The sequence below is a fragment of the Strix aluco genome, chromosome 10 (assembly GCF_031877795.1).
Source record: "Strix aluco isolate bStrAlu1 chromosome 10, bStrAlu1.hap1, whole genome shotgun sequence".
NCBI lineage: Eukaryota > Metazoa > Chordata > Aves > Strigiformes > Strigidae > Strix > Strix aluco.
Genome location: NC_133940.1, coordinates 19,000,151 through 19,025,801, shown reverse-complemented (window position 1 = coordinate 19,025,801; position 25,651 = coordinate 19,000,151). Strand labels below are relative to the sequence as shown.

The window sequence follows — 25,651 nt, the reverse complement described above, 5'->3', positions numbered from 1 at the left end:
AAACCTGCGATGGGGAAAAATAAATGTCTTGCAAATGGAAGTTAAAGGCCCATTAATTGAGGCTATCCCTTTTCCAGGGTGCAAAGTGGAGCCAAGCTTCTGCACCTAGCATGGGGCATGGGTTCCTGACAAAGCTAACGCTGGCTTGGAGCAGGGCTAGCCATGAAAGCCGGGCACTCTGCCCGTTCCAATGCCTTAACTGGAAGGGCTGGGATTGCCTGGTGCTTCCTGGGGGGATGCTGTTAGTTTTTCTGGTCCTCTAGGAAATTGTGGTAAATCCTTCAGGTTTGTAGCACTTTCCTACATCCTTTTCTCTCCTAGCCCTGTGCTGGGGTAGTACGCTGATTTGTTCAGAAATTAAATTAGATTTCTGGAAATAAGTTACTTGATAAAGTACCGTTCAACCTTCCACAGGCTGTTTCCCCCCTCCAGGCTGTTTTGCTGTCTGGGGTCCAGTTTGAGGCACTCCTTGCATTTCAGTCTAGGGGTTTGCGTGTCTTTTCTCAGCTTGTTATGACTCTCTTTTCTACTGGGCTGCTGCCTGGCAAATTCTCTGCTTGTAGCTCATTTTAACTGTATTGCCTGAGATGCTGTTTAGACCTCAGGTTTCTGTTTAAATATTTTGCCTGTAGTTTCTGGATGTTTGAATCCCTCCAAGGACCCCTAAAAACTAACAACTCCTGCTGCTGACAGCAGGCTTTCCCCTCTGCACCTTCAAGTCTGGGCAGCAAGTTCATGCCCTGCCTGACTCTGTTTTGCAGCCAGTCTGACAAACACTGGCACAAGGACCCCTGTGCAATGCAGGGGGGACTGGCAGCCCCCATGTGTGATGTCTTGGCTGTTGCTTTTATACCAGGACGGGTCTGTCCCAAACCACATGTTTTTATTCTTGAGGCCCCTACTGCCATGCTGTTCCTGGGGCACCACTTTGGGACCCTGCCCTGTGCTAGCTTGGCAATATGAGTGTGCTAAAATACTGGGGAGTGACCTGATGCACATCTTTTACTGGTCATACAACACTAAAATCGGGAAGAGGGGGAAATTCACAGGAAAAGTTGGCCTTCTACCCCCTATCTGTTAAACTCATTAAAGGTAGCTTTTAGCATCAAACCAGACATCCTGAGAACAGCTAAGAAAATACCGAACATCAGCTTAGATGGGAAAGCAGACCCTTGGGCACATCCTCTCGCAGCCAGCCTTTCAAGGTGCCCTCTCTGCCACTGATATGTTGGCTGCAAGACCAGCTTCTGCAGAAAATGTTCCCTGGAAACTTGTTTCATTAAACCAATATAAATGTGCCTTACCGTTTCCTACTCTAAGTGGCTATTCTGGGTTAAAAAGCAACTGGAATGTTAGGAATTATTAGGAGGGGAACAGAAAACAAAGCAGAGTCTCCCTATAAATCCATCTCACATATCGTGTCTGCTTCAGCCCTGCTGTCTCAGGCAGATGTAGCAGAGCTAGAAAAGGTTAAAGGTGACCAGAGGGATGGATCAGCTTCCAGGCAGTGGAGAAGTAGACACATCAAGGGTCTTCACCTAGAAAGGAGGTGAGCAAGGGAGAACGCAGCACGGGTCTATAAAATGCAAAGGAAGTAAAGGAATGAATATTCACTCCTAATACCAGCCTTTGGAGGCACAGACAAATAGAAAGTGAACAATAGTGGAAGCAATAGTGGAAGAAAACCCCACCAAATGCTGTTAAACACAATGATACAAGTGGCTAAAGAAAGAAATCACTGGTACTCTGGGTTCAGTGCAGTGTCCGACCAGGACCACACGCATGTGATGGTGTCCCCGCTCCCCTGGGATGCGCTGTGGGGACTCTCTTCTGACCCCATACCATTGCTCTGACGTTTTTAAATCTCTCAGACATCATCAGAGCTGTCATTCTGGAAATGGCTTTGGCTGCTCTGAAATAGAGTAAAAATGTTTTCTAGCTGCCCCTTCCCGGTGGCCCCAGCCTGAGAGCAGCCATCCCGGCGGGGGGCTCGGCCATCAGCCGGCTGCTGCCACCTTCCGGGTAGGGGACCGCCGGCTGCCTGTGCGGCACCGGACACCTCCACGGAAACCGCCAGAAACGGCCCGACTGGACAAACACATCTCCCAGGCGATGGTTGAAGAAGCGTGCTGAACTGCGACACACAAACACCCTCCCCAAAGAGCACCCGGGCTCGGTGCAGCAGCTCTCCCTATGCACGACAGCAGGGATAATTTTAGAGATGATTATTCTGTGGTTTTAATACTGTGGCAGAAAGAGGTATTTTATGCCTGTTGGAGTGAACTGACTGTGCTCTCTCCCAGTATGTTTTTAGCACGATGGTTATGCTTTTTTGCCACTTATAAATTCAGTGCCCTTCTGTGCAAAGCCTGTTTCGTCTCTTGCTCCATGCAAAGTCACCCAGCCCCGTGGGGAAATCAAACCAGAAAGTAAGTGTAGTTTTTATCATTAAGCCCTCAATTTCAATTTAACTTTAAAAATTATAAGGTACAGATTGCTGAAAAACATCTATTTGGAGAACAATACCAGGGCGTGCTCTGAACACCAATGCAATGCTGCACATTCAGCACTGAACGGCTCCATCCCTTTGTAACCTGGTTTAAGAAGGTTCTCTTAGCGAGTCTACCATCTTTTGTCAATATTTATAGTGAAGGTGTAACTGAAATCAGGGATATAGCCATTTGTGACAGTGTTTCTTGTTCATCTTCCATGACATCCAGATTATTTGCATGAAGGGGTGATGTCTTCCGAGTTCATTAACCTGGAAGTCAGTTTGCATTTGTTTCACTTTGGACATACTCAGAGCCAGGTCTGCTCTGATAATTTTGCCAATAACATTAAAGGCAAAAGACATCGCAGCAAAGATTTTACAAAATACCTATTGAAGGCCTCCCACTGCTTTGGCTGTGCTTGGAGCCAGCTTTGCGAGCAGCAAACTGCTGCGTGGCCAGTCCAGTGCCCCACTGCCCACCAGTGGGCACCAACGGCGGCCACAGTCTCCCCCACAGCGCCGAGGTGGCAGCCCATGTGGCCACACATACTGTGCCCTGCAGTGCCATGCTGAGAGGCTGAACTTGTGCCAAAAGCCTGTTGAAGGAAGGGAAATAACCAGAAGTGACATCTGACAAGTTAGTTTTTTATTCAGTGCATTGGACTCATACATCAATGCTTTGTCAACTAACAATGTTTCACACATTCCTATAAAACCAACGCCAAGTCCAGTCTCTTGTTAAAGACGCTCAGTGTAAAATGTAAAGCAGTCTATCAAATATTTACTTTAATAAGTATAGCTTAGAGCCCAGTAACAGGCTGTGTCCAGTGCATTCAGTGCTGGGTTGCAGCAGTGGGTGGAGAATGGATCAGTGACTCATGGTTGGTGCAGGGCTTCGTTAACAAATGTCTAGACCCAGCTCATTAACATCTCAGCCAATGTTTATTGGACTGCTGTAGAGCCTGGCCTCCCTCCTGCAGCTGCTAGTTCGATTATGCCAGTGCTTTGAGCATGGGTGGAGCTGCACCTACGAAATCCCTAATGCAGAACTACTGCAGCACTGGAAAACCTGATTTGAGCTGGGGCAGCCTGTCTGTGCTCCATGCCAAGGACAGTCACGCCGACAGCTCGGCAAGGCACGTCTCACCCCGTCCCTGCAACTGGGCCGGCAGCAGCAGTCAGAACAGCACAGCAAACCAAAGAGAAATGCAAGGTGCTCAGGCCTGACTATCGGGGCAGAAGAAGACATTTCAGGATGGAGGGGTCTTACACTGCAAACCTCCAGGCAGGGATGCCTGCACGCACAGCAAATCAGGCAATTAAGTGGATGCTGGGGAATGTGGGCAGCTGGAGCATCCCCACTGCTGCCACTGCTGGGGCACATCCTTCAGCCCCACACACGCTCCGCTCCCTGCTCTGTCTCCCACGTGGGCAGGCAGTGTCCTCAGCCCTGTCCCACCCATGGGACAACGCAGGGAAGGCTCCACAGGTATGGCCTGGAGCTGGTCCCCCTTCCCTCTTGCAAGAGTCACCACGGGCAGCACAGGGTGCCCTGGCAGGAGGACAGGGCTGGTGCCAGCCCCACGGCTCCCTGGCAGAGTGCTCCCAGCAAATCCATCTCTGCTCATCCCCCTCCACCAACCTGCTCGTATCCCACCTGCCCTGTGCTTTGGCCTCAACTCTCGTCCTGCCTCATCCCTGCCCTCAATCGCTCATTCATTCTGCACGTAAGGAAGGAGACGGCACATTGCCAAATTAGCTATATCTCAGAGGAAATCTATCGAGTTTTATTGAGCTGCCCGTTACGGGGCCTGGACTGTTATGGGCAGTCCCTGTGAAGAGCATGTGGTGCTAAGGCATGGTGACCGTCCGGCCGGCGTTCCTGGCTGCTGTAAAGCGCCTCTTATTCCTCAGACCAGAGAACCTCTCATCCAGTGTCAGGCTGGTCTGCAGGGGAAAGGGAGAGCGAGTCAGTCCCGTGTCTCGTGGCAAAGCATGGCCAAACTTGTAGCGGGGTATTGATTAGAGCCCATCAGTCAGGACGGTGCTTCACAGCCAGTTAGTCAATTAAACCACTCAGCACACGGAGACAAGGAGCTCAACAGACTGTGTGTGGCTGGAAAACCTCCAAGCAGCGCCCAGCCCCAAGACACTGGGCATCCTCAGCAAGAACAGGAGCAAGCAGATGGCATTTGAGCACATGGCATCAAGTAAAACCAAACCGTCCAGACAAGAAACGCCGGCGATGAAGAAGGTGGAGCAGGATTTCTGACCTGCCCAGGGGCTCTTGGACCATACTTCAGCATAAAACGTGGCACTGAGGAAGTCACCAAAGCAAAGAGAGAGCAAAGCCCAGAAGTGCTGTGTGTCTCTGAGGAGTGGGGAGCACCGACAGTGAAATGGTCCCCCCTGGCCAAGACCACTCACAAGCAGCATCTCCCCGCTCCAAGCAAGCACATGGAGAGGCCAAGAGGGGCCAAAAGACTGGGGAAAACTGGGCCGAGTCTGTAACTGCTGAACAGTCTTCTCAGATGCCTTCAGTTTTGTGAGCAACCTAGCCAACACGGCTACAGGACTCTCCTCCCGGGTTATGCTAGATAAACCCAACTGGTAGCCCCAAAGACCTGTGAGTGATGTTAACAGCTTAGTGGCAGTGCTGCTGCAGGGTGCAAAGTGCCACCTGTCCCGTCGACACTCCTCTACCTGGTTGGCCATTGCACGGAAGTTGAATCTCAGCAGCACCCCCCTGGGCTGGGGCTTGGTGGCCCGTGGCGGGGGCCTCTGACTTCGCAGGAACGGGCGCTTGGATCCAGGCCTGGGGAGAGCACAGATCTGCAGTCACTCAGGATGCTTAGGCAGCTCACTTCCTATCATCTGCAAACCAGCACAGAGTAAAGGAGACACGCGCATGCCCCACACGTCCCATGGCATGTCTCACAGCAGCCGGGGTGAGTCTAAAGGGTGCCGGGAGAGCTGCTGTGCAGGCAGAGTTCCAGCACTGGGGACTGCGTCACATCAAGGCTATCACGGGGTGCTCTCTGCACCCAGGACATGCCAAGTGCCCTCACTCACCCTTCTTTCTGCCCCTGGGTGCTGGGTCCTGCAGCTGCACCGGCTCAGCCCAGGGGTGAAGCTGCCCCCTTCCAGCCTCTGCATTCCTCTCACACAGTGAGGGTGCTGTGTCCCTTTGGGGTGCGTGGGTTTCCCCCGTGAAACCCCACAGCGAGCACAACCAGCCTGCCACCTCCCACATGCTGCTGGCACTTCCATTTCTCCTTACTCCGGATAACAAATGAGCCACACAGTAATTATCATCTCCTTTCAGATATGCCAGGAAGGGAACGAGACACCATTTTGCTAATCATTTTGGGTCTGAACCATTCATTGCACGCTCATTATAGAAGAAGTGAAGATGCAATAATGCTAAAGGGATTTGCAATGGCTTTTGTAGGGCTCCCATCCTAACAAATCACCTCATTTACTTACGCGTTGGTCTGGCCTGCCTGGGGATTAGCCACAGAAACCGTCAGAACTGCTCCGGGGCTGGGTTTCACTTGCCACCTGCCGAGACAGGGAGATGTATCCAGCTTCCACTCGAATGTGAAAGAGCACCTTGTGTTTGCAGCGTGCCTTTGTTCACCAGTTACCTTCTCATCCTTGGTGGTTTCCCTTCTTCATTAGCATCCATCTGTTGTGAAATATATTTTTAAAAAAATGACTTAAAGAATTAGCTCTCAGAAACAATGATTCATTTTCTAGTATTTCATTTGGTGTATCTAAATAGCTCTTTCCTTGCATGTTGTCAAGAAATTTGTTAATTTTGGGGTTCCTGCTGGCACAGTGATCTGTATGGGGTGGCTTTACTTTACCCTGTGTGTGCTGCTGTATAAGCTACAAGGTTTACTTTTATCATCTGCCCAGGTTTTATTTTCCAGCTGCCAGAATATTAAGCTGCATTGAAAGTTGCCTGTCCTGCAAACACTTTCCTAGGAATACATTCATTGTTAAAGCCATTCATCTCTCCCAGTCACTTTTGGAAGCAAAGATACAACTGGGCAAAGGCTGGTAAAACTGAAGGCTTGTCACCATCAGCAAGTTCCAGAAAAAATGTCTCGATACTGACCCCTCTCTGAAAGTTCGCTTTGGAGAACCGCTGCTGCATCCGCTTCTGCTGGAAGGCTGGTCCCCTGTTCAGCAGGAAAGGCCTGCTGGTAAAGGAGGAGAGAGAAAAGGACATAGGTGAGTATGATGCCAGGTCTCTCCTAAAGTTTAATGCTGAACTACCTAACCCAGTGTGGTATTAAAAAGCAAATGAGGCTGTGTGTTACCAAGTTCCGCCCAACGGGTTTTTCTGCGAGCAAAGGATTTCAGAGGAACTCGTTTTTCTGCTCAAATGAAACAACAGCTTGTGTTCTGAACTCTGCTCGTTTAAAAAAAAAATCATGGAAGAAAATAATCTGATCAGAAGGGACCTCTGGAGGTCATTTAGTCCCTGGTCTACTCCAAGCAGAGAAAGATGGGATTGCAACAGAGAACACAAGGACCGCAGTGAGACAGGCACGGAGACTGCCCAGTGCCCGGCAGCCTGCCTTTGTCACCGCTCCTGGGGCACAGCATCTGCTTCTGCAACCCCTCACCAGGACAGACACCCTCTCCCTGCCTATCCCTTACAGCTGGAATCTGTATTTCCTGCCTTTATGAAAATAAATGCTATTTCACCATTCAAAAGTTTTCCCCAAAATGACAGAGTTTAATAAAGGTTTAATAAAAATACAAAGGTCACATTTTCTATGTTTTCTAAAATGAAATGACAGATCTAATACCTGAATTATTAACTATCAGCACAAGGTTGTTTTATTTCCAGGTGCCCTCCTAACATACCCAGGGGTACTTTTCTCACATCGCATGAGCACATGGGTGTGGCCACTCCCAGCTGGCACAGACTGAGAGCAGAACCCCAGGAACTGCACAGGGAAAATCAAAAAAGCCCAGAGTTACCAAAGATTTTACCTTCTCCCTGGGGCGTGGGTGCTGGCGGCAGCTGCTCTGAATCTCTTGGGGCCTGGGGGTGGCCGTCGCCGTCCCTCCGGCTGCCCACTGCTGCTGCTTTTGGAGAAAGCATCGTTGTTCTTGTTGCCCTGAAAGAGCAGCGAGAGCTCAGCAGTTGTCACCCATGCCACAACCTCGGTGCACAAAGGGGGAGTGAGCACGAGTGACAGCACACGACCATGCTTCCCTCCACCGACTGCCACTGCCTGAAAAGCCAGTACATTTATTTGGCATTGTCTTTGGCTCTGTCTAGAGGGAAACCCAGACTGCTCCAAAGTGCAGGTGGTGATTGCTGACACTGCAGCAGTTCCCTCGCTGCTCTCGGACACGTTCAGCGCCACTTGCAATTGCTTCAAAGGGGGCTCAGTCCCACACTGTGTGCTCTGCATTCCCCGTATTCTCATTCCCAACTGTTTTTCCTTTGCAATTTCTGCAGTCTTGCAACTGAACAACCCTGCTCTGCAAGTGGTTTTTTTTTTTTTCCTTTGCTATTTTCTTGATGTGAAACTGATTCCTCACTAAATCTACCAAAATCTACCAAAACCGAGCAGTGTTGCTGTAGTCTCAAATTTGGACTCGGTATACACTGTTGTCAACAATCAGTCTGTGTGTCTCAGCTCCTGGGCATGAAACTACAAGTACCAGGAAGAATGTTTCATTCTAATGGTGCAGAAATACCAAAAAAAATTAGTTCATGGAGAGCAAATCTCACACAAGCCAAGCATTATAGCTTTGCTCAGGTTTCTTTTCGGTCATTGACTCTTTCTTGTTTGGACATGTACGTTGCCCGGTCCAAGCCCTGACGCATGAAGAACATCAGAAGACCCCTCAGCAGTGTATGTCCTCCTGCAGTTACTTATGCAAACTGCCACAGACTCTATCCCATTTATTTCTGTGGGACAACCACCACCACTGTTACTACCCACTAACTGAGATGTGTTTCCACATTCTTCCCACTTGGTTTATTTCTGCGAAATGGAAGCTACCGTAGAATTATGCCTCCTAGCAACTGCTTATTACTTTCTGTTAATATCCAGCCACATTCAATATCTGAGTCATCGCAGTCTTTATTTTCAGGAATAACCACACTCCATGCACATGCATGCTCATCTTAGGGCTCTCTTATTTACACCCCCAGCACACAGCCATTAAATGTGCCATCATGTTTGGCACTTGGGTGTTTTTTTAAAAGCTTGCTGAGCGTATGTGACCTCCTAATTGAATGGAAAAAACCAACCACCTCTCACAGAGGACTACCTGCTTGATTTCCACTTTCTACACCAAGCCAGTTTAATATTAGTGATACTCAGAAGAAAGCTGTAAGAACTACTTTAATGGTGATCACATACCTTCCTTCCCATGTCTTGAATCTTAAAAATAACTCAAAAACCAAATGAAATATTTCAATCTTTTTTTTTTTTAAAGTGTTTTTGAGCAGACAAGACCTAGACATTTAAACTTGAAAAAGGCAGAGCCATGAAAGAAAAAAAATGTGTTTTACACTGAAGCACGTGGGCAATCTGACCATGGCTGTCACAGTACTGGGAATCAGTGTCTCTCGGGAGGATATCCACTTGTTAGTGAAAAGTATGTCTCTGAACCAAAGTCACCTGAAGTCAACAACAGGCTGTCCTTTTACTTCATTGGACCTTGGAAAACGCTCAGGGTGGAGGGCAAATAATGGTGAATCTTAACGAACCTCCTCTAAGTGCTAATAGTAAGATGAGATGACATGAAATTTGTTTTTATGGAAATATTTTTAAATCTTTTAAGAACACATTTTTAAAAAATCTTTTTTTGTAAAACCTATGGGAACTGATTCAGTAAAATTATGCCAAGTCATAAGCTTATAAAATCAACCAGAAAATTGCTATTTTATATGCATATGTGTCTGTACTCAGCTAAGCATACAAATGCTATGCACAGACATATAAAGGATAGTGCCTGTAAATATTTTATGCAGATTGTTCTTTGGGGTAATCCAGGATCATAAAATCCAGCAGATTTCCTCATGACATTTGGGAACAGCTGTACCTTCCTTACCCCCCTACCTCTTGAGCCGATGCCTGGCGATTTAAAGGGCTCACTCCATTTAATGCGGCAGCTGCTCTTCTCCTGGGGCCGGGCACACCATTCCTGAATTGTCTCCGATTGTATTGTTGTTGTCCAAACCCTCTTCTAAAGCGGTTAGGTCCTATGAAAATAAACTCTTATTTTAGCATCCTTCGAAACTTAATTCATGATTACAGTTTTGCAAATGGATTACAAGGTTAACTTAATATGATATAGCAGTATCTATATAAATAGTGATGCAAGAACCACATTAATTTATTCCAGAAAAGTAAATGAATTTTGCAGAATATTAAATAATTTATCCTTCCAATGTCTCACTAACATTCTCATTCTGTGTAGGACTGACATACACATTATTTGATTTGAAAGAATATAGAAAAGCCTTCCACAATTCTGATTCCTAATAAAGGCAGGAACGCTCGCATCAGGAAACCTGTCAATCTGTTGTCAGAGCTCACACTGCTATGAATTAACTGTGAAATGGAAGAAGCCTTTTGATACAGATATGCAAGTGACTCAAGCATCTGGAAGCCAACCCCACAGCAGCCTGGAATAGCTCTGAGTGCCCACATTATAGCACTTGATAGGTGAAGACTGGACCATAGCTTTTATATATGTATATTATATTTTCTTTCAGCTTGACATAGACATATCCTTACTTACTGCATATACTGAAGGGGGAACCTTCTGCTGCTGTTTTATGTAACTGCACAGGACATACACACCAACAGCCCATCTTGCATATAATGCTTTCCCCTAAGCCTGTTCATGATCTTGAAGCGTGCTGAAGTGTCGAGCAAGAGGAAAGCGCTCCGTCAGACGGAGGCAAAGTGCATTAAAGCCTAATTACTCCACATGATAAACTTCTGTAGTCATAATGAAGTAGACATATTCTGAGTCGCTATAGCAGTGAAATGTGCACACATACTCAGAGGGGTGTATAAATCAGGCACAAAGCAGTGCATGGCAGAGAGCGGCAAGAGTGCGGTTAAACCCTGGCCCACGCAGCAGCACCGCACTGATACAAACCACAGAGCAGTTAGACACATGTATTGATCCTACATCATCGATTCCTACTTCACAGCAATTTATAATGACTTGGAGCAATTAGAAATGAAGTGTTCTGAGGCAGTGGTGACATCGCTGTCAGGGGCCACCACCGCAGTGATTAATGAAGGCTCCAGCCCCAGGGTGTAACACCGGTTGGTGCCAGCATGTGCTGGTTACACTGGAATGAGTGAAGATGATTTGAGCTGCTCTAGCTCTAAAACAAAAGGGCACCAGGGCATGCCCGTGGGAAGCACCTCCGGGACAGCTCATAAGGGTGCTTCGCTCCTGATGGCTGGAGATGCTGGTTGGGGATCCTCACAAAAATGCTGCTCACACGATCTGTGGGGCCAGTAGTTATTTTATTTGCAAACGATGCCCTCTCACCTCAGATGTGCAGGTGTGTAAATGTTCCTCTCCAAACACTTGAATTCTGGCAATCTGTGTCATTTTGACCAGATGTGGTCTCGCTGTGTTTAATGGCCCTTTTTTCCCTTCTGGTTCTGTCCCCACAGTTTGTTTTTCCCCTTCTTGTTCCCTTCAACGCCACCCTGGGCTTGCCCCTCTCTCCTGTTTGCCAGATCGTGCTCCTGCAGGCCACCAAGCTCTCCTGTACCCCGGAGAGGGCGCCTCCTCTGCGGCAAGACAGACTGAGCTCAGCTGCCTTTCCTGGGCATTTCATTGGTGCAATGGGAGGGACTGATGCAAAAGGCAGCCCTGACTAGAAAATCATGCCCCTGTCAGTCAGTTCATATTAGGGAGCCTCTGCTCAGCGGTGCGCTCAGGCACACCTCAGCCAGTGTAAATAACTAACGACGGAGCCGTCAGCCTCCAAGGGGTACCCTGTGTACACCAGCTGGGGACGAAGGACTCGGTCTGTCATGTATCCTGAAGTGTGACAGATGGGAGGCTCCATCTCTGCAAAAAGTCTGGCACATATTTATTAATGAAAGAACATTTGAATAAAACCCCACAGCATCAGCAGCTGGGGAAGACCCTCACTGTGTTTGGGTGCACCCTCAGAGCCTGGTGCTGAGCATATCTGGGTTGGCCAAGAGGCACCTCTGCCCAGCAAGCCCAGTTGGGGGAGAAGCCCCGATGTCTGACAGACTCTTTTTCCAAGGAGATTTGAAATTCAAATTTCTTGTCATTAAAAATCATCTTTCCCCCACTGGGGAGATGGTTTAAGCCATATTCCAGGAGGGATAACAGCACTTCGCTTGCATGAATTCTCTTGCTGGTTTAATCAGCATAATAGCCTTCTCCATCCTCTGTCATTACAGTGCTAGGCTGTTCTGATCGTCATTTTGATAATGGTTATCACATCTCAGCCCAGAAGGGACTGCACTTCAGCAGGGACTGAAGTGAAATGAGCCCCTGAAGAATTACGGGCTAAATTCCCAGTCATGCTGAGCTTCCCAAAATTGCTACTGACATCAGCCCCACACAGCATGGTGGGTCTCTGCACTTGGCAGGACTAAATTCAGATTCAGTTAAAACCTCTGAAATACTAAGACTAGCAGAAATAATTCTATAAATGAACAGAAAGGTTCTCCACTCTAAGGAATAGCTAAAAAAATATTTTGGTTGATTTATTTGACTCTGCATGCAGTAGTCGCTTGAGTGTGGAAGAATATCAAAGCCTGTGTTTTTGACAGAAAAATCAATTTGCAAAGGGCAATTATTATCATTCTGTTTTGAACTGGAACAATTCTTGCTAAGCAATACGTGGTGGAGACCAAGAACATAAGAGTGGGAGGCAGACTGGAGACAAGCAGGATTGCTCCCAGCAGTCCCACTGTCCTAATGTGCCATTGGCACCCCAAGGGAAGACTGTAAAGACACTGCTGCAAAATGTCACTAAAATCTTCAATGAAGTGATCTAGCGGTAATTTTAAAAAAAAGCAACACTTTGATAGAGATGGCATTTCGTGCAGCAGATCATTTTGGTTTTGTAGATAAAAGCTAGTGGAACCAAACATAGATTAGTGTGTGATCACTCGGTATTATAAAAAAACTCATCATAAAAATAGCATGGTTGGCAAAAGTGACAAATTAGCTCCAATAACTGAGCTATCAAAGACAGTTACTGAAGGGGTAATTTAAGTGTGTTCTGGGAAAAAGAGGATTAGGAAGAGGCATAATTAAAATATGCAAAGCCAAAAGGGAATAGAGAATAGATATTAAGTCACTTTGAATTAGTAATTCATGAGAGGGTGGAAGGGAGAGAAATGGATGAATTTATGCTCTGAAAGGGCCCTGATAGCCCATTGTTGCAGAGAGAAAAGCTATTCAGAGCCCGAGAGCATCTTATACGCACACAGGAATTAGACAGGAGAAGGATTTAAGGGATGCATTTTGTTATACAAACGTGTTTTCCAGATTGGCAGGACTACACTGTCCCAAGGCGCTCACCTACCTTGCAAATTCCTCTGCATCCAGGCATGGAAACGGGGCCGCCCGTACCCATATGCCGAATTCCTGTTCTTGACCTGCTGCCTTCGCCTGTCCCCTGCGGTGCTGGCATCTGTTTGCTCTTTCCTGTGGCGTTTTATGATGTCATCTAGATCAAAATGGCAAAGGGGAAACCCATAAAACCTGCACTTTCTACCAACAGTGATTCCCACTTTTGGTGCTTGCAATTGTCTGCAGTAAAAATGGAGCTTGCGGTTCTGTGAGCTACGCTGGCTGGACAATAAAAGATTAAGCTTAGCTCAGAAAGTATAGGATCAATTTACTTGGCTCTTGCGGGCTGGAGATTAGAGTGCAGCGAATTATTTAAAAATGTGCCACCATCCAGCACGTATCCACCATGTGCAGGACAGAGATTTCAGACCCACATCCCACCAAGGGATCTGATCCTGCAGATTTCCCACGAGCATAAGGGAATATGGTTTTGCAGGGGCACCGGGAGCTCAGTGATGAGCAGAGAACATTTTTTGAGAAGGTCTGACCTGGAAGGCTACAGGAGCAGTGGTCAAAGGGGGGACATTGAGCAGAAGCACCCATGGGTGCACCCACTCTGTGACAGCTGTTCCAAGGCTCCCCTTGCCATGCGTGGGACACGGGCACTGCCCTGTGCAGAGAACGTGTCCCTGGTGTATAAACAACAGAAATGCTGGTCAAGTGCCATGCAAACACAAGTGGGATGAATGTCCCCCCAGGCCCTAAATTTGTAAAGGGGAGAACTGAAGCTTGATGCAGCGAAGGCTGCGACGTGAGGGCTGTGGGGAAGGAATCTCACTCGTACAGGGCGACTGTCAAGAAAGCGGACATCGCAGTCCCACAAACACTCATGGCTCACCAGGCAGCTGTAGAACAGTTTCCTTTCAATTCCCATCTCCTGGAGTCAGCTACCTGCATGTCTTTCCTCAGTGCTTTAAAAAAACAAAGCAAGTTTCTAGCCCTCAGTGGTATGAGATGAAACTTGAAGCCATAAACCTCTATGGATGAAAAACTAGTAAGTAAATAGATGCAACATGCACAATCAATATCAGCAGTCCTTTGTATTTTAAGTTTCATTATCTTCAGGACCTGACTCTTGATTTTCTATCTGGGGTAGACGCTCCTGCTTAATTACTCAATATAGCTAACATAGAAACAGTTGGATAAGGATGTACCAACCACAGAGGAAGAATTCATTAGCTTCTGCTGTTGTCTGGTGAGGCAGAGAGGGAGAATATCCCAAATGCAAGAGGACTGCGCAGGGGATGCCTGCTCTCCCCTGCAAAACTTGGGCTCTCCCATATAGACCTGTCTGCGCCACACCAAGGGAACCAGCTCTTGTGCTTCACATTGAACACATCAATTCGATTTCCATGCTTGCCCCACTGCCAGCAGCAGCAAGATATTTTGGGAACCCTGTACAGCTCTCTGCAGACAGGAGGGAGGACAACCAGCCAGCTCCTGCACTGCTGCAGTACGAGCACTGGGACCAGGCACAGCTGCCTCACACCTCTGAGTCTCCACTGCCACCCCACCACAAAAGGGGTATAAAACAGCCTGAATGCAGCAAAATGGACTCAGGATGTCTTGCCAACATCCCAGGACTCCCCTCAGCCAAAATTCTTATTAGGCAGCTCTGAAAATGTACTCTATTGAGCTCTTCCATGAACTGCGAGGTGTTTCTCGTTTTCCTTGCAAGACACCATCCAAATGCAGTTCCCAAGGCGCAGAGCCTGTACAAAACAACCAATTATTTTCCCTGTAATTTAGACCCTTTTGGTTTAAAACTGTACTGGTAGCACTGAGAAGACATCACAAAATTTCTCCCAAGGACATTTTGCCACAGTGCTTCACCAGTTCGGACCCAGCCAAGCATCCCGGGTGCTTCCCTGGGCACTGCTGCTGTAACACTGCACATCCCCTGAGCTGCACTGAAGTGGCACATTTTACAACAGAGCACAAGGGACACAAAGTGATGATTCACCTGCAGTATCCAGAGTATACCTGACAGGGTTTTGAAAGCTCATGCTCATCCTGAACAAGTGTTTTTAACTCTTTAAAAGATGGCACTGGAAGTTGAGGTATCTGGACCACGCACAAACTACTTTAGATGAAGAACTCTATGAAGAAACAGCTCAAAGCCCCTCAGTTCTCAATGAGTTGAGCTGGTCTGAAATCAAGGGGATCTTCTTAATTCAAGCTGTTCTGATGAAGAGGAAAAGCAAAGGCCGGGACATCTCCTTGTTAATTTTTCTTGTATTTTCCAACAATTTCTTCTTTGAACCTCAAACCTTCCAGAAAATACTTCGCAAGTAATAAAGCCACATCTGTTAAGCTCCAAGCAGAATGTTTTAACTTTACTTTAACAAATTAGCACGGACAGAAGTGTCCAAATCAGGCCTTTTCCCAGGCAATGGCTACTCCAGCTCCTTAATGAATCACTGGAGTGGAAGCACAGAAGTGCCATTAGCTTTCAATGGTTGATTATCATGAACAGCACACCATACCTCCAGCGCTTGTCTCTTGTCATTTTCTATCAAGAAACTCCTGTGTCCAAATTAATACAAAGCCCAGGGAAAACAAACAAGAGCAGATGTAAGAATAGGCTGCGTGACTGCTTTTGTGATTTCTCTATCAAGTATGCCAGGAAGAGAGCACACTGGGAGAGGCTGGGCGATGTTCTCGGTATGAATGCGCTAATGTTCTCAGCTAAGTGTGCCTTTGGGACATGTGCTATTTGGGGCACAGGCTGATCTGAAGCGTATCGACAGCATCCCTGCTTGCCCTGCAGGGAGGTGGGCGCAGGCATCCAAGGGTGGGCTATATACAGTGTGAGGAAGAGCCTGCTAGGAATGGAAGGGAGATGAATGCTCAGGTGCCCGGTTGGTCACCTTTCAGTGTCTTTTTTCTTTGTGCATGAGTGGTTACCCTGTCTTTTGTGCCCATAAATATGAGGGGGTTAACAGAGCAATGTAATGGAGAATACCTAAGGCTGGAAGGGATCCTAAGAGGTCATTTAAGGTACCCCTATGCCCTCAAGGCAGAATTAGATCTATCAGGGCTTCTTTAGAGTAACTCCTGCAGTTTCCTGTGACTGCTAACTCAAGTAAGGCCTAACATATCTGAAAGCACCGAAACAAGCACCTGATGGTTAAAGTATCAGTTCTCCACCAGGGCTCTTGTTTTATAGTTCTCCCTTCCCTGAGTAAGGTGTATTCTGGATTGAATATGGAGGTGGACCACAGGAGGTCTGACCGAGGGAAGCACTAAGGGAGAGCAAAAGCAAAGGGAGTATCGCACGTCAGCATACAGAAAAAGGGTGTGCAACACCATGGGAAAAAAAAAAAAAAAAGAAGAAGAATTAGGGACCTGCTATTGCTGTAAATCCTCACAGCACCATTAAAATAAGGGTGCATCAGCCAAGGGATCAGTTTGAGTTTGCAGCGGAAAATGTTCTGCTATTCCTGACAAGTGGCTCATTGCTGGGAAGAAATGACACAAGTTTTCGGTTAGGAAGCTGACCCAATAATAAAGGGTGCTGGTGGACTTTCCTTCCACAGCTGAGATGGCAACACAATAATCCACCAAGATCAGTCATCCAAGCGTCGGAGTCCAGGCCTTCGGAGTTGATAAAAGGGCAGTTGTTTATGCACAGTTCACATATCCAGCGCCAGAGGAATGGTGAGCACCATGAGCAAGCTGCTATAAATAGCCTGCACACCCGAGGACATGTCTCCTATCTTTATTTCACTAGAGGGCTCGTTGACGAAAGCCTCTCCCAACCCCCGGCGCTTGACGCTCTCCCCCTGAAGTTACAGGGTGCTGCCAGCAAAGCACAGAGATGAGTTTGAAGCCGTGATTCCTTCCCCCCCCGCCGCTATTTCTTCGCCTTTTCCTGCCCGGTGCCCTCCCCCCAGCCGAGTGCAGGGGTACCGGGGGTCACCCCGCGCTCCTCTGCCCGACTCTGCCCACCCCGCCACGACACACACAAGCACAAACCACCCCCCGGGCCCCGCCGGGCGCACGGAGCCCCGGGCCGCGCCCCCCCCGGCCCCGAGCGCCCTCGGCCCGGCCCCGCCGCCCTCCCCGGGCAGGGACCCTCTCCCCGCCGGACCTACCCAGGGACATATCGATCTCCTCGGCTCCCGGCTGCGGCTCCGCCGCGGGACCCGGCCCGGGCTGCGGCCCCGCCGCCTCCATGGGCTCCGAGCGCGCACTGCCGCCGCCCCCCGCCGCCCAGTGCGCCTGCCCGGAATGGGCCGGCACCGGCGGCGGCACCGCGGGCGGCACCCCGCCCCGGCACCCCCTCCGGGCAGCCCTGCCCCGGCACCCACCCACCGCACCCTGCCCGCTGTGCTCGGACACCCCCTCTCTCCCCAAACCGACCGTCCGTCGCCCGCCCCCCCCCCCCCCCGCCAGCATCCCCCAAGCTCGCTCCGCGGGCATCCCCTCCAGCGCCCCCCCGGCCAGCTCTGCCCTCGGGGCACTCCCTGCTCGGCCCTGCCCTGGCTCTCTGCCCCCCTGCACCCCAAGAGTCGTCCTCGCAGCCTCCCCACTAATTCGGGAGATCCTTTTCATCAGCACTTCCCCTCTAGCTCGCTCCTAAGCACCCTTCCCCAGCCTCTGTGCTAACACTCTTCTCCCCCCCGAATCCTTCTCCTCTGGGGTTATGCCGGGCGCAGATGTATCTTAAAAGGCCGTCAGTCGTTTCTGAGCGATGTAAAAGAAGGAATGACTACAAAAACAAGGTAACTTTACCAATGGAGGGACTCTCGGCTTGTACTCGGCCATCAAGTCTGTTTGTATGTGTGAGCTTCCTGGGGAGGGAGCATCCGTTTGGGATTGGTCCTTCAGCACCATCCTGATCACTCGCAGAGTCAAATTCTTCAGATATTTCAGCCTCTGTGTCACATTGGATATGGCACTGGTACTATTCTGCATTTTGAATACAAAATGTGAGCTAGACCATCTTCCTCTACTTTTAAAGCCAGATTAAAAAAACAAACAAACAAAAAACAAACAACAAAAAAACCCAAACCAAACAAAATGGAAAAGAACTGGGAGAACTCACTCCTCTTCCAAAGGGCTACCAGGCATTAGGTGAATAACATGGTTTTTTCTGAAGTTTCTATATAATAAATGCTCTGAAGTAATCTTCCACACCACATACATAATAAAGGCCACATAAATCTCAGAACAAAGTCTGCATGTTCAAGATTGTTTCTTGTGTTTTCAAGACAGTTTCTTTTTCCCAGCTTGCACTTCAAATGGCAGAGAAATTTCTACGTGAAAATAAATCAGGGCAAAGATTGCCTCCTGGTATGTGTATAGCTCTTAGCAAGATCAAGTGCTTGTGAAAGTGTTGGTTTAGGGAACTGTTCTTTCATGAAAGAAAAGAACAGAACGGTGTTGAGAAAGCAACAAATAACCTTGGCTTTTTGCAATGACACCGCAGGACGATCATTAAAGCATTTTAATGTGAAATGTTATGAACGAAGATCATGATACCTCATCTGCAATTTTCTGTGATATACAAGGTGTCCAGGGGGTGCTGCTGCTCTTTGGGGAGCCCTGGTTCTAATGCCCCCCTAGTCCAAGAGCTTTCCTTCAAAGGGAATCATTAAAATTTCCCAGCAATTTAGTCAGAGCAGCCAGGGAAGCTGGAGCTGCTGGGAAAGGGCTAGAAAGTATCCATATAAACCAAACCTTTAGCTATGGACAGGGAGAGGAGGTCTACAGCAGTGCCATTTTCTAGCACCTAATGAGAGTGTTGGAGAAGGGCTCTGGCAGGTGTCCTGGAGCCAGATGTGAAGCAGCAGCTGCCAGGAGCCACAAGGGAAGGACTGCGGGAGGGGCCTGGAGTCTCCTTTGGGTACAGGCTAGCTGGGCGTTGAATGACCCAGGTTTCCACACTGAGAAGTTGAAGTTGGTCCCGCTGAGAGGACAGTGTAATGAGAGTGGCTTTATGCAAAGTCATACATACTTGTTTCTTCAGAAAATCTGAAAGCAACAGCTGAGACATTTCCAATAGTTTCTACTTGATCACGTTTAGTGAAACAAACATTTGAGACAAAAAAAGACAAAGGCGGAGTTTAGAAATACCGAGACTGACTTCTAAAATAGAAGGTTTTCAAATGACAGGTTTTTTATTGAACTGCAACACAGCTTTTGCAGCAAATTCCACTTTACCAGGTGAGAGGTTTAATGATCTGTTTTTCTGTAAGTGCATACCTTTGAAGGCAGTGATAAACCTTTCCGAGCCCTATTTCTGCATCTGGGAAGTAGGAGCTGATATGTACTCTGTTATCTCTCAACTGCCAGTCTGTGACCTCTTAACGTCTTGGCAAGTGTCCCATTTGCTTAGTATGTCTAAGCACTGCCATTAACTCAGTTCTGAGTAATTTCTCACATTAACAGTGTAGGTGACACATGCTGGAGTTGGTGAAAAGGCCTTAAGAGCCAGAACCAACTCTGAAGCACGATCCCCCTGCACTGGAGAGGACTGCAGAGGTCTGGCAGACAGACTTGACCCTGCATCCTAAGAAAGGAATGTCAGTAATGTGACTTTCTAAAGGTTAAAGTGGGATTATTTAAAAAAAAAAAAAAAAAGGGAAAAAAGAAAGGAACAAAGGAAAAAAAGGATTTTTGTCATGCATTGACAAAATTATACTGTTGGCAACAAGCCGTCAAGCTAAGCCTTCAAAGAAAACTGGGGCACCTCTGCCGAAAGTACCAGGTATTCCTTCTCTGGAGGGCACAAGCATAATGAACTTTTTCACAAAGAGCAAGTGTTATTTTGGGGCACTGAGCCTTTCAATTTATCAGGTGCTCTTCCTGTCACATAATCAAACCTCAAGGAACCCTAGAAGGCTTTTAGTTAAAAACAAATAAAAATAGAACTCAGTGGGAGAAGGGAACACATGCCAGTGTTCAAACACTTGTATTATCTGAAATGTTTTCTCAGTCTTTTAGTAGATTTAGTGAATCTTCTGCATGTTAAATAACTTGTGATGTTTGTAGTTGTAATAAATCTTATGCTGTGATATAAAATAATATAAAAGACCTCTTTGTCTGTTGTTCCAGGGGTACCTCATATCACAGTTATTTAATGTAAAATTACAAAAAATATGACTGTTCACCTTCAGTGAAATGGACCCAAAATTACATGATGCAATTCCAAATAAATGTTTTTCTTGGGAAGTAAGCCTGAGTGGCTGTAGGAATATGTGTCAAGGAAATGTTTAGCATCTGTATGCATACGTTTGTACGTGTGGGTATGGAAGCACCCTATATCAAAATTGCTCAAAGCATAAGCAATTGCTTATCTCAGTGGGCCAAAAATCCGATCACTTTTGTGATGTTTTGTATTTTGCCCACCAGGGGGGGTGTTTAGGCCTTTTAACTGTTGAGAACTACAGGAGCATAACTCTCAGCTCTTAATGAGGAATACTGGTAGCAGCACAGCTTCCTTAGCTTGCTCCGAAATTGGTGCACCACCACCCGAAGAGCTTATGTTTCATTGTTAGATGCTGAACATGGTCGCTTAACCATATGTTGCTACTTGAAAACCATCTCCTTGAGAAGATGGAAGAGAACAAAACTGTCATTCAGACTTTTTGAGAAAAGAAAACTCACGCCAATATTTCTGCACATTACCCATTCCCAGAATGTGAGCTACATTGATGATAATACTTCTGGTTTTATGTAGAAGTTCTGACTTGATGCAATAAGTGACTGATGTGCACATATCATTGAATTCGGCTCAGTGAAAACAGTTCACTGACAGGTCAACCACTTCTCGTTAACAGTTAATGACAAATTCCATTATTTGCTTCTTACACATTTAGCAGATGCAGCCTGTACACTGTAAGACTGAAAGGTATTTAGAGAAAGATTGTTGTTGGGGTTTTTTTTTTCTCTCTCTCTCTGTATATTAAAATTGAGATCTCAGCCTGGTACATGTAAATCTACTTTTACAATACCCATTAGCTACACCTCTGAACTATGCAGAACATCCTCAAAGTCATCCCATAAAAATGCACGTCTAGATCTGGAGATCTGCAGGATGATTTAACATTTGTATTAAAGCACAATACAATTGATCATCCTGTGTGCAGCTATCTAGGACAAGGTGACAACCATTACTTCTTATCTTAGACTGTCTTTTGTGTGTCAGAGATGTGGCTTGTGAAATGCATGGCATACTTGATAAAAGATAATTGCAATTGGCAGGGGCTTGGACTCAACACACACACGTGCAGGATGACAGGGGTGCAATCTATAAGCAGCCTAGCTACATCCCAGTAAGCTGAGATACACAGATACACCACGCCGCTGTGCTTCTGATTGCAGTGTAGGAGTAGTTTTAGTTCATGTTGCTTCTCGGAGTCTCTCAATATTAAAGTAATCCTTCCCTGAAAGGGCTGCATTTCTAATTTTACTGAGAAACAAGCAAGGCAAGTATGCTACTGCATGGCAAACAAGTTATTCAAAATAGAATAAAAAGAAAAATCCTGTTAGAATGACACTAGAATGATCAGTTCAGGATAAAGGCCTCTGCAGCACCACAAGAACCTATTTCCAGTACATGTAATTGCAATAAGTGGTACTTGAAATTACATCTTTGAGGGTAGAGACTGCCCTCCCCCTGCCTTCAGAAATGTATTTTCTGGTACTCAATGAAGCATTGCAAGCTGTACAATTAATCAGATGCTCCCAATGGAAAAGGTACCAGGAATCTTCTCATTAATGGATCTGCTGTCTTATTGTGGTCTGTACATAAAGACTTTTAAGAACAGATATTGCTCACCAAAGCAGCTAGACAGAATCCTATTTGCTTCTTTTCTATTCAGACATCAGATGCTGAAGTATTTTGAGCTATTTCTAGCACTTTCAGAATGGTGTTTCAGATAAATCACTACCCTTTAGCACAGACAGTGTGGCATTTGCCTTTTGACCTAACCAGGAATGTATGGTTTGCTTGCTTTACTTTCAAAGTGGCCCAGATGATGCCATTTTAGCATGAATCTTGAATCCCGTTATTTGGAGATTATTTTAACTCCCTGTGGGAAGCTGTGGACACTTGCAGGTCTTGAAGAAGAAAAGCAGTATCAATTAGGAATAGAGCATGCACTGATACACAAAGTAAGTGAGAAGGAATTGAAGAGTAATCAAGGAGATGGCACAAGGATCATGTGAGTGCTGAAATAACAGTGAATGTGTTATCTCAGTACCTCACACATGTAGGAGGACTGAGGCTACTCACACAGAAGCATAGTAAGAACATTATGAAAGCTCTGGTGTGTTTAATTGCTTAAAGCAAGAAAGTCTCTAAAGGATGCAAAAAAGGTCAGTGCTGACATCTCAGGAGGATTCAATTTCTCACAGCAAACAGCAATCTGGACTGACAAAGATCTGCTTTGTATTCAGCTCAAGTATTTAGTTCAGGAACACTGAAAGCTTCAGGGGTGTCTGTGCTTCCGGCAACGCCTGTTGCTTGGCCTTAGGTGCCCAGAGCTTGCGTTGCCTGGCAGAGGCCTGCAAGTCTGACAGAGGTGTCGAGGGAGCATTGCACCACATGACACCCCAGGCAGCACCTCTGCTTTGTTACTGTGCTTTGATGTTCTTATCACATGCCCTGACCTGACCTGAGACACAGCCTACAGTATGCTCTGGAGAATTATGAAGGTACAGGAGAGATAAGGGACTCCACTCTTGCTTTCCCTATTCTCATAATCTACTTTATTCTGACATTTCCAGTGCAGATGAACCTGTCTGGCTCTCTCCAGAAGGCAGTGCTCTGGGGAAATTTGGAGCTGCGAGCAACGATGCTGAGCAGGGGTCAGAAGGGGTGTGGGAGCAGCACAGGCAGAGCAGCAGGATGGGCACACAGCTCTCGCACTCGCTCGGAGCATGGCTTGGGCTAACTGTTCCAAGGACTACGTCATTGCAAGACTTGTGAGTAACCACAACTTGCAATCCATGTTGAAAGTCAGATAGATCAAAGCCTTATCTAGATCTCATTCCTCTAGGCATTAACACTACCTCTTAAAGTTTGTTGATGTCATATCTTTATGAGTTTTTATCTCATCTAGACCGGATGTGGGTAACCACAAAGACTTTCAGGGTGGAAGCTCGTCATGGAAGTGGGGGATTTTCAGTGGTTTTCAGACTCCTGAAACATAGACTCTGTCTGTGGTGTGGCAGCAAGAATATATGCTTGCCTCGTGCAGTTTCATTACATCTCAGTGTTTCCACCTCTTCCTGTACTCATCTTAACTGCCTTAATAAATAAGAAAACACCATCATCTCTGTTTTATAGAAGAAACTGAGGGATGGCACAGCTGTGACTTACTACTAATTATGACAAAAAGGTTGGTTTTGGAAACCTTCTGCCACTAGACTAGTGACTCTGGTTCTGCTTGTGAAATGAAAAAGAAAGGGCAGCTGGGGGCGTGGGGAGAAAGAACTGTTGAAAGGCTGTGAAATATGGTATAAATAAAATGAATTAAACTTTAGCATTCCAGACATCCGTTCTGATTGTGCAGCTATTGGAGGTGATAAATGACTCCCCGCAGGTAAATCTGCATGTAGCTATATGATAGGAACCTGCCATCAGTTCCCAAGCTTTTGCCTGAGTAAGCAGCAATTTGCTCAAGACAGTTTGCACGTCGGGGATTTTTGGTTAGCTATTAGAAAGAGTCTCAGACATTGCTTCTAGCCTATTGTATTGGACATTTTAATGCATTTGAAGATGTGAGCGTGTGCCTGAGCAGACTGAGCATGCTTGGTTTGCTTCTCGGTAGGAACACCTGCAGACATCGTATTTCGTTAAAGATAAAAAGGCCCCTCATACATGGGAACTCCGGCATGATTAAATGGTGTTTTGAGTCCTCTGACAATTCATCAGACCTATTTCTTGCAAAGTGAGCTGAACCCCTTTCTCTGTCTAACATCTCAGAGATCAGTTAGGCTCTAAACAGTAAGCGGCTGTGAAACTGGCTTAGAGGGAGGATAGCAAAGCAGCATCTCTGAGCTGGTCCTGTGCCAAGTCACTTGCTTTGTGAACTCAGAGAGACTATTTCTAACCTTTAGTAACATTTAGTTACTGGACCTGGTCCTGGCTGCTCCTCTGCTTTGCTCCTGCCAGCTGCAGAGTCACTGTACCTCCCTCTCCATGTCTGCAGGCAAAATCACCATACACACTTGGCTCAACATCAGTCTGTGAGTTTATTTAACCTCCACCCTCTCTGGCTGGAAGCTCGACCGAGGGCAGCAGTCAGCAGTGTTTGTGCAGGTTTGTCTGATTTTCCTGCTATGAATCCAGGGAACAATTAGCTTTTTCAGGGCAAGAGCAGAGGCTCTGGCCCAGGCAGACTGATCAGTAGATATTCATCTGTAAGCTTTAATCCCGCAGCCCACAAAAGTATCCACAGATAAGGTTAAATGAAGCAGACAGCCACAATATTTGCAGGTGACAATGGGAGCCCTTCCCCCACCACACATGCATTTTGCACATAGGCCTCTTTTGCTGGAAAGCCAGTCTATTTGCAATGACACAGTGATCCCGAAGTCCATACAATACTGCACCAAAGGATTAAACCCTTCACTCTTCAGTACCTTCTTACTGATCCTGGCTAATTTGGTTCTATTGAATTTCAGCCAGATATCACCCACAGAATATTACAGGGCTGTTCCTCTTTTGACTAATAATGGCTCAGCTGTCTCTCACTGACATATTGCTGACTGAAGGCTAGTCTCTTCCATACTGCTTATAGAAGGAATTTCCCTTAGATCCCCAAATTAGTCATGATGCATGCATGCATGCAGAAAAATTATCCATTTAAGGACCTTCAGGAGGATCAAAGCATAAAGGCAGATTCTGCTTATCAAACCCACAGCAATTGCATTCAAATGTGGGTCTATGAGCCTTTCTTTAGCATTTCTTAATTATGGCTCCAGAGTCATTTTTGACAGATAAATATGCAGCACCTAACAGGTACAGATTACATGGTAATAATTATTCATCCATACAGTATTCCCACAATTGCGTAGCATTTTATTAATATAACGGGGCCTTGGACATGGTAACCAGCTTCTGATTTATGTTTCACCACTCCCCTTTCACATGCTGAGTGAAGACCATTAGTACCTCTGAGGCTTTTGTGGATGTTTCTTAACCCATTTTAGAGTGACTATCTTGCTCCTATTACCCTTTGTTCTGCTGTGGAAGATTCTGCACTCATTTTTTTTTCATGCCACTAACGGGGATCTGCAGCTATTGACAGGCACTCCTCGTTATTAGCCTTCAACACAGAGGTGATGCTCTGATGCATCTGGTTTAGGTGACTTTTTAACCTGAGGAGCAATCGATAATCTGTGTTGCCATAGATACGACAGTAAACCTGAACGTTGCCAAACGCCTCACTGCAGTGAAAATAGCCTATTTGCCACGCCGCCGGCAGGCGAGGCGGCTCCGCCACCGGGATGGGATGCCGTTACACCGGCGCTGTGGTTGCCGAGCAGTTATTTTCCGTGTCACATCAC

General features: G+C 46.7%; 1 protein-coding gene across 2 annotated transcripts; it reads right to left on the bottom strand.

Annotated features, from left to right (window-relative positions):
• Positions 1–3,122: 3,122 nt before the first annotated feature.
• Positions 3,123–17,379, bottom strand: LOC141927565 (UAP56-interacting factor-like). Of its 2 annotated transcripts, none has more exons than XM_074834646.1 (9): positions 17,224–17,379; positions 13,080–13,223; positions 9,592–9,734; positions 7,502–7,629; positions 6,615–6,699; positions 6,139–6,179; positions 5,978–6,052; positions 5,195–5,306; positions 3,123–4,438 (listed from the first exon to the last, which is right to left on the bottom strand). In XM_074834646.1, exons 1-9 carry the CDS (start codon positions 17,303–17,305, stop codon positions 4,343–4,345), a joined length of 906 nt encoding a protein of 301 aa, XP_074690747.1. In that variant the 5' UTR covers positions 17,306–17,379; the 3' UTR covers positions 3,123–4,342. The 2 variants fall into 2 exon arrangements, with proteins under 2 accessions (XP_074690747.1, XP_074690748.1); XM_074834647.1 differs by having other exon boundaries at positions 6,615–6,696.
• Between the last annotated feature and the right edge of the window lie 8,272 nt (positions 17,380–25,651).

What these genes read in the sequence shown, in the direction of transcription:
- LOC141927565 (XM_074834646.1), bottom strand. Translation starts at nt 17,305, where the DNA reads ATGGAGGCGGCGGGGCCGCAGCCCGGGCCGGGTCCCGCGGCGGAGCCG. An exon ending in ACCCACGCCCCAGGGAGAAG is followed by an intron (nt 6,700 to 7,501) that starts GTAAAATCTTTG and finishes CTCCTTTACCAG; the next exon opens with CAGGCCTTTCCTGCTGAACA. An exon ending in CAGGCAGGCCAGACCAACGC is followed by an intron (nt 5,307 to 5,977) that starts GTAAGTAAATGA and finishes TGCTCTCCCCAG; the next exon opens with GCCTGGATCCAAGCGCCCGT.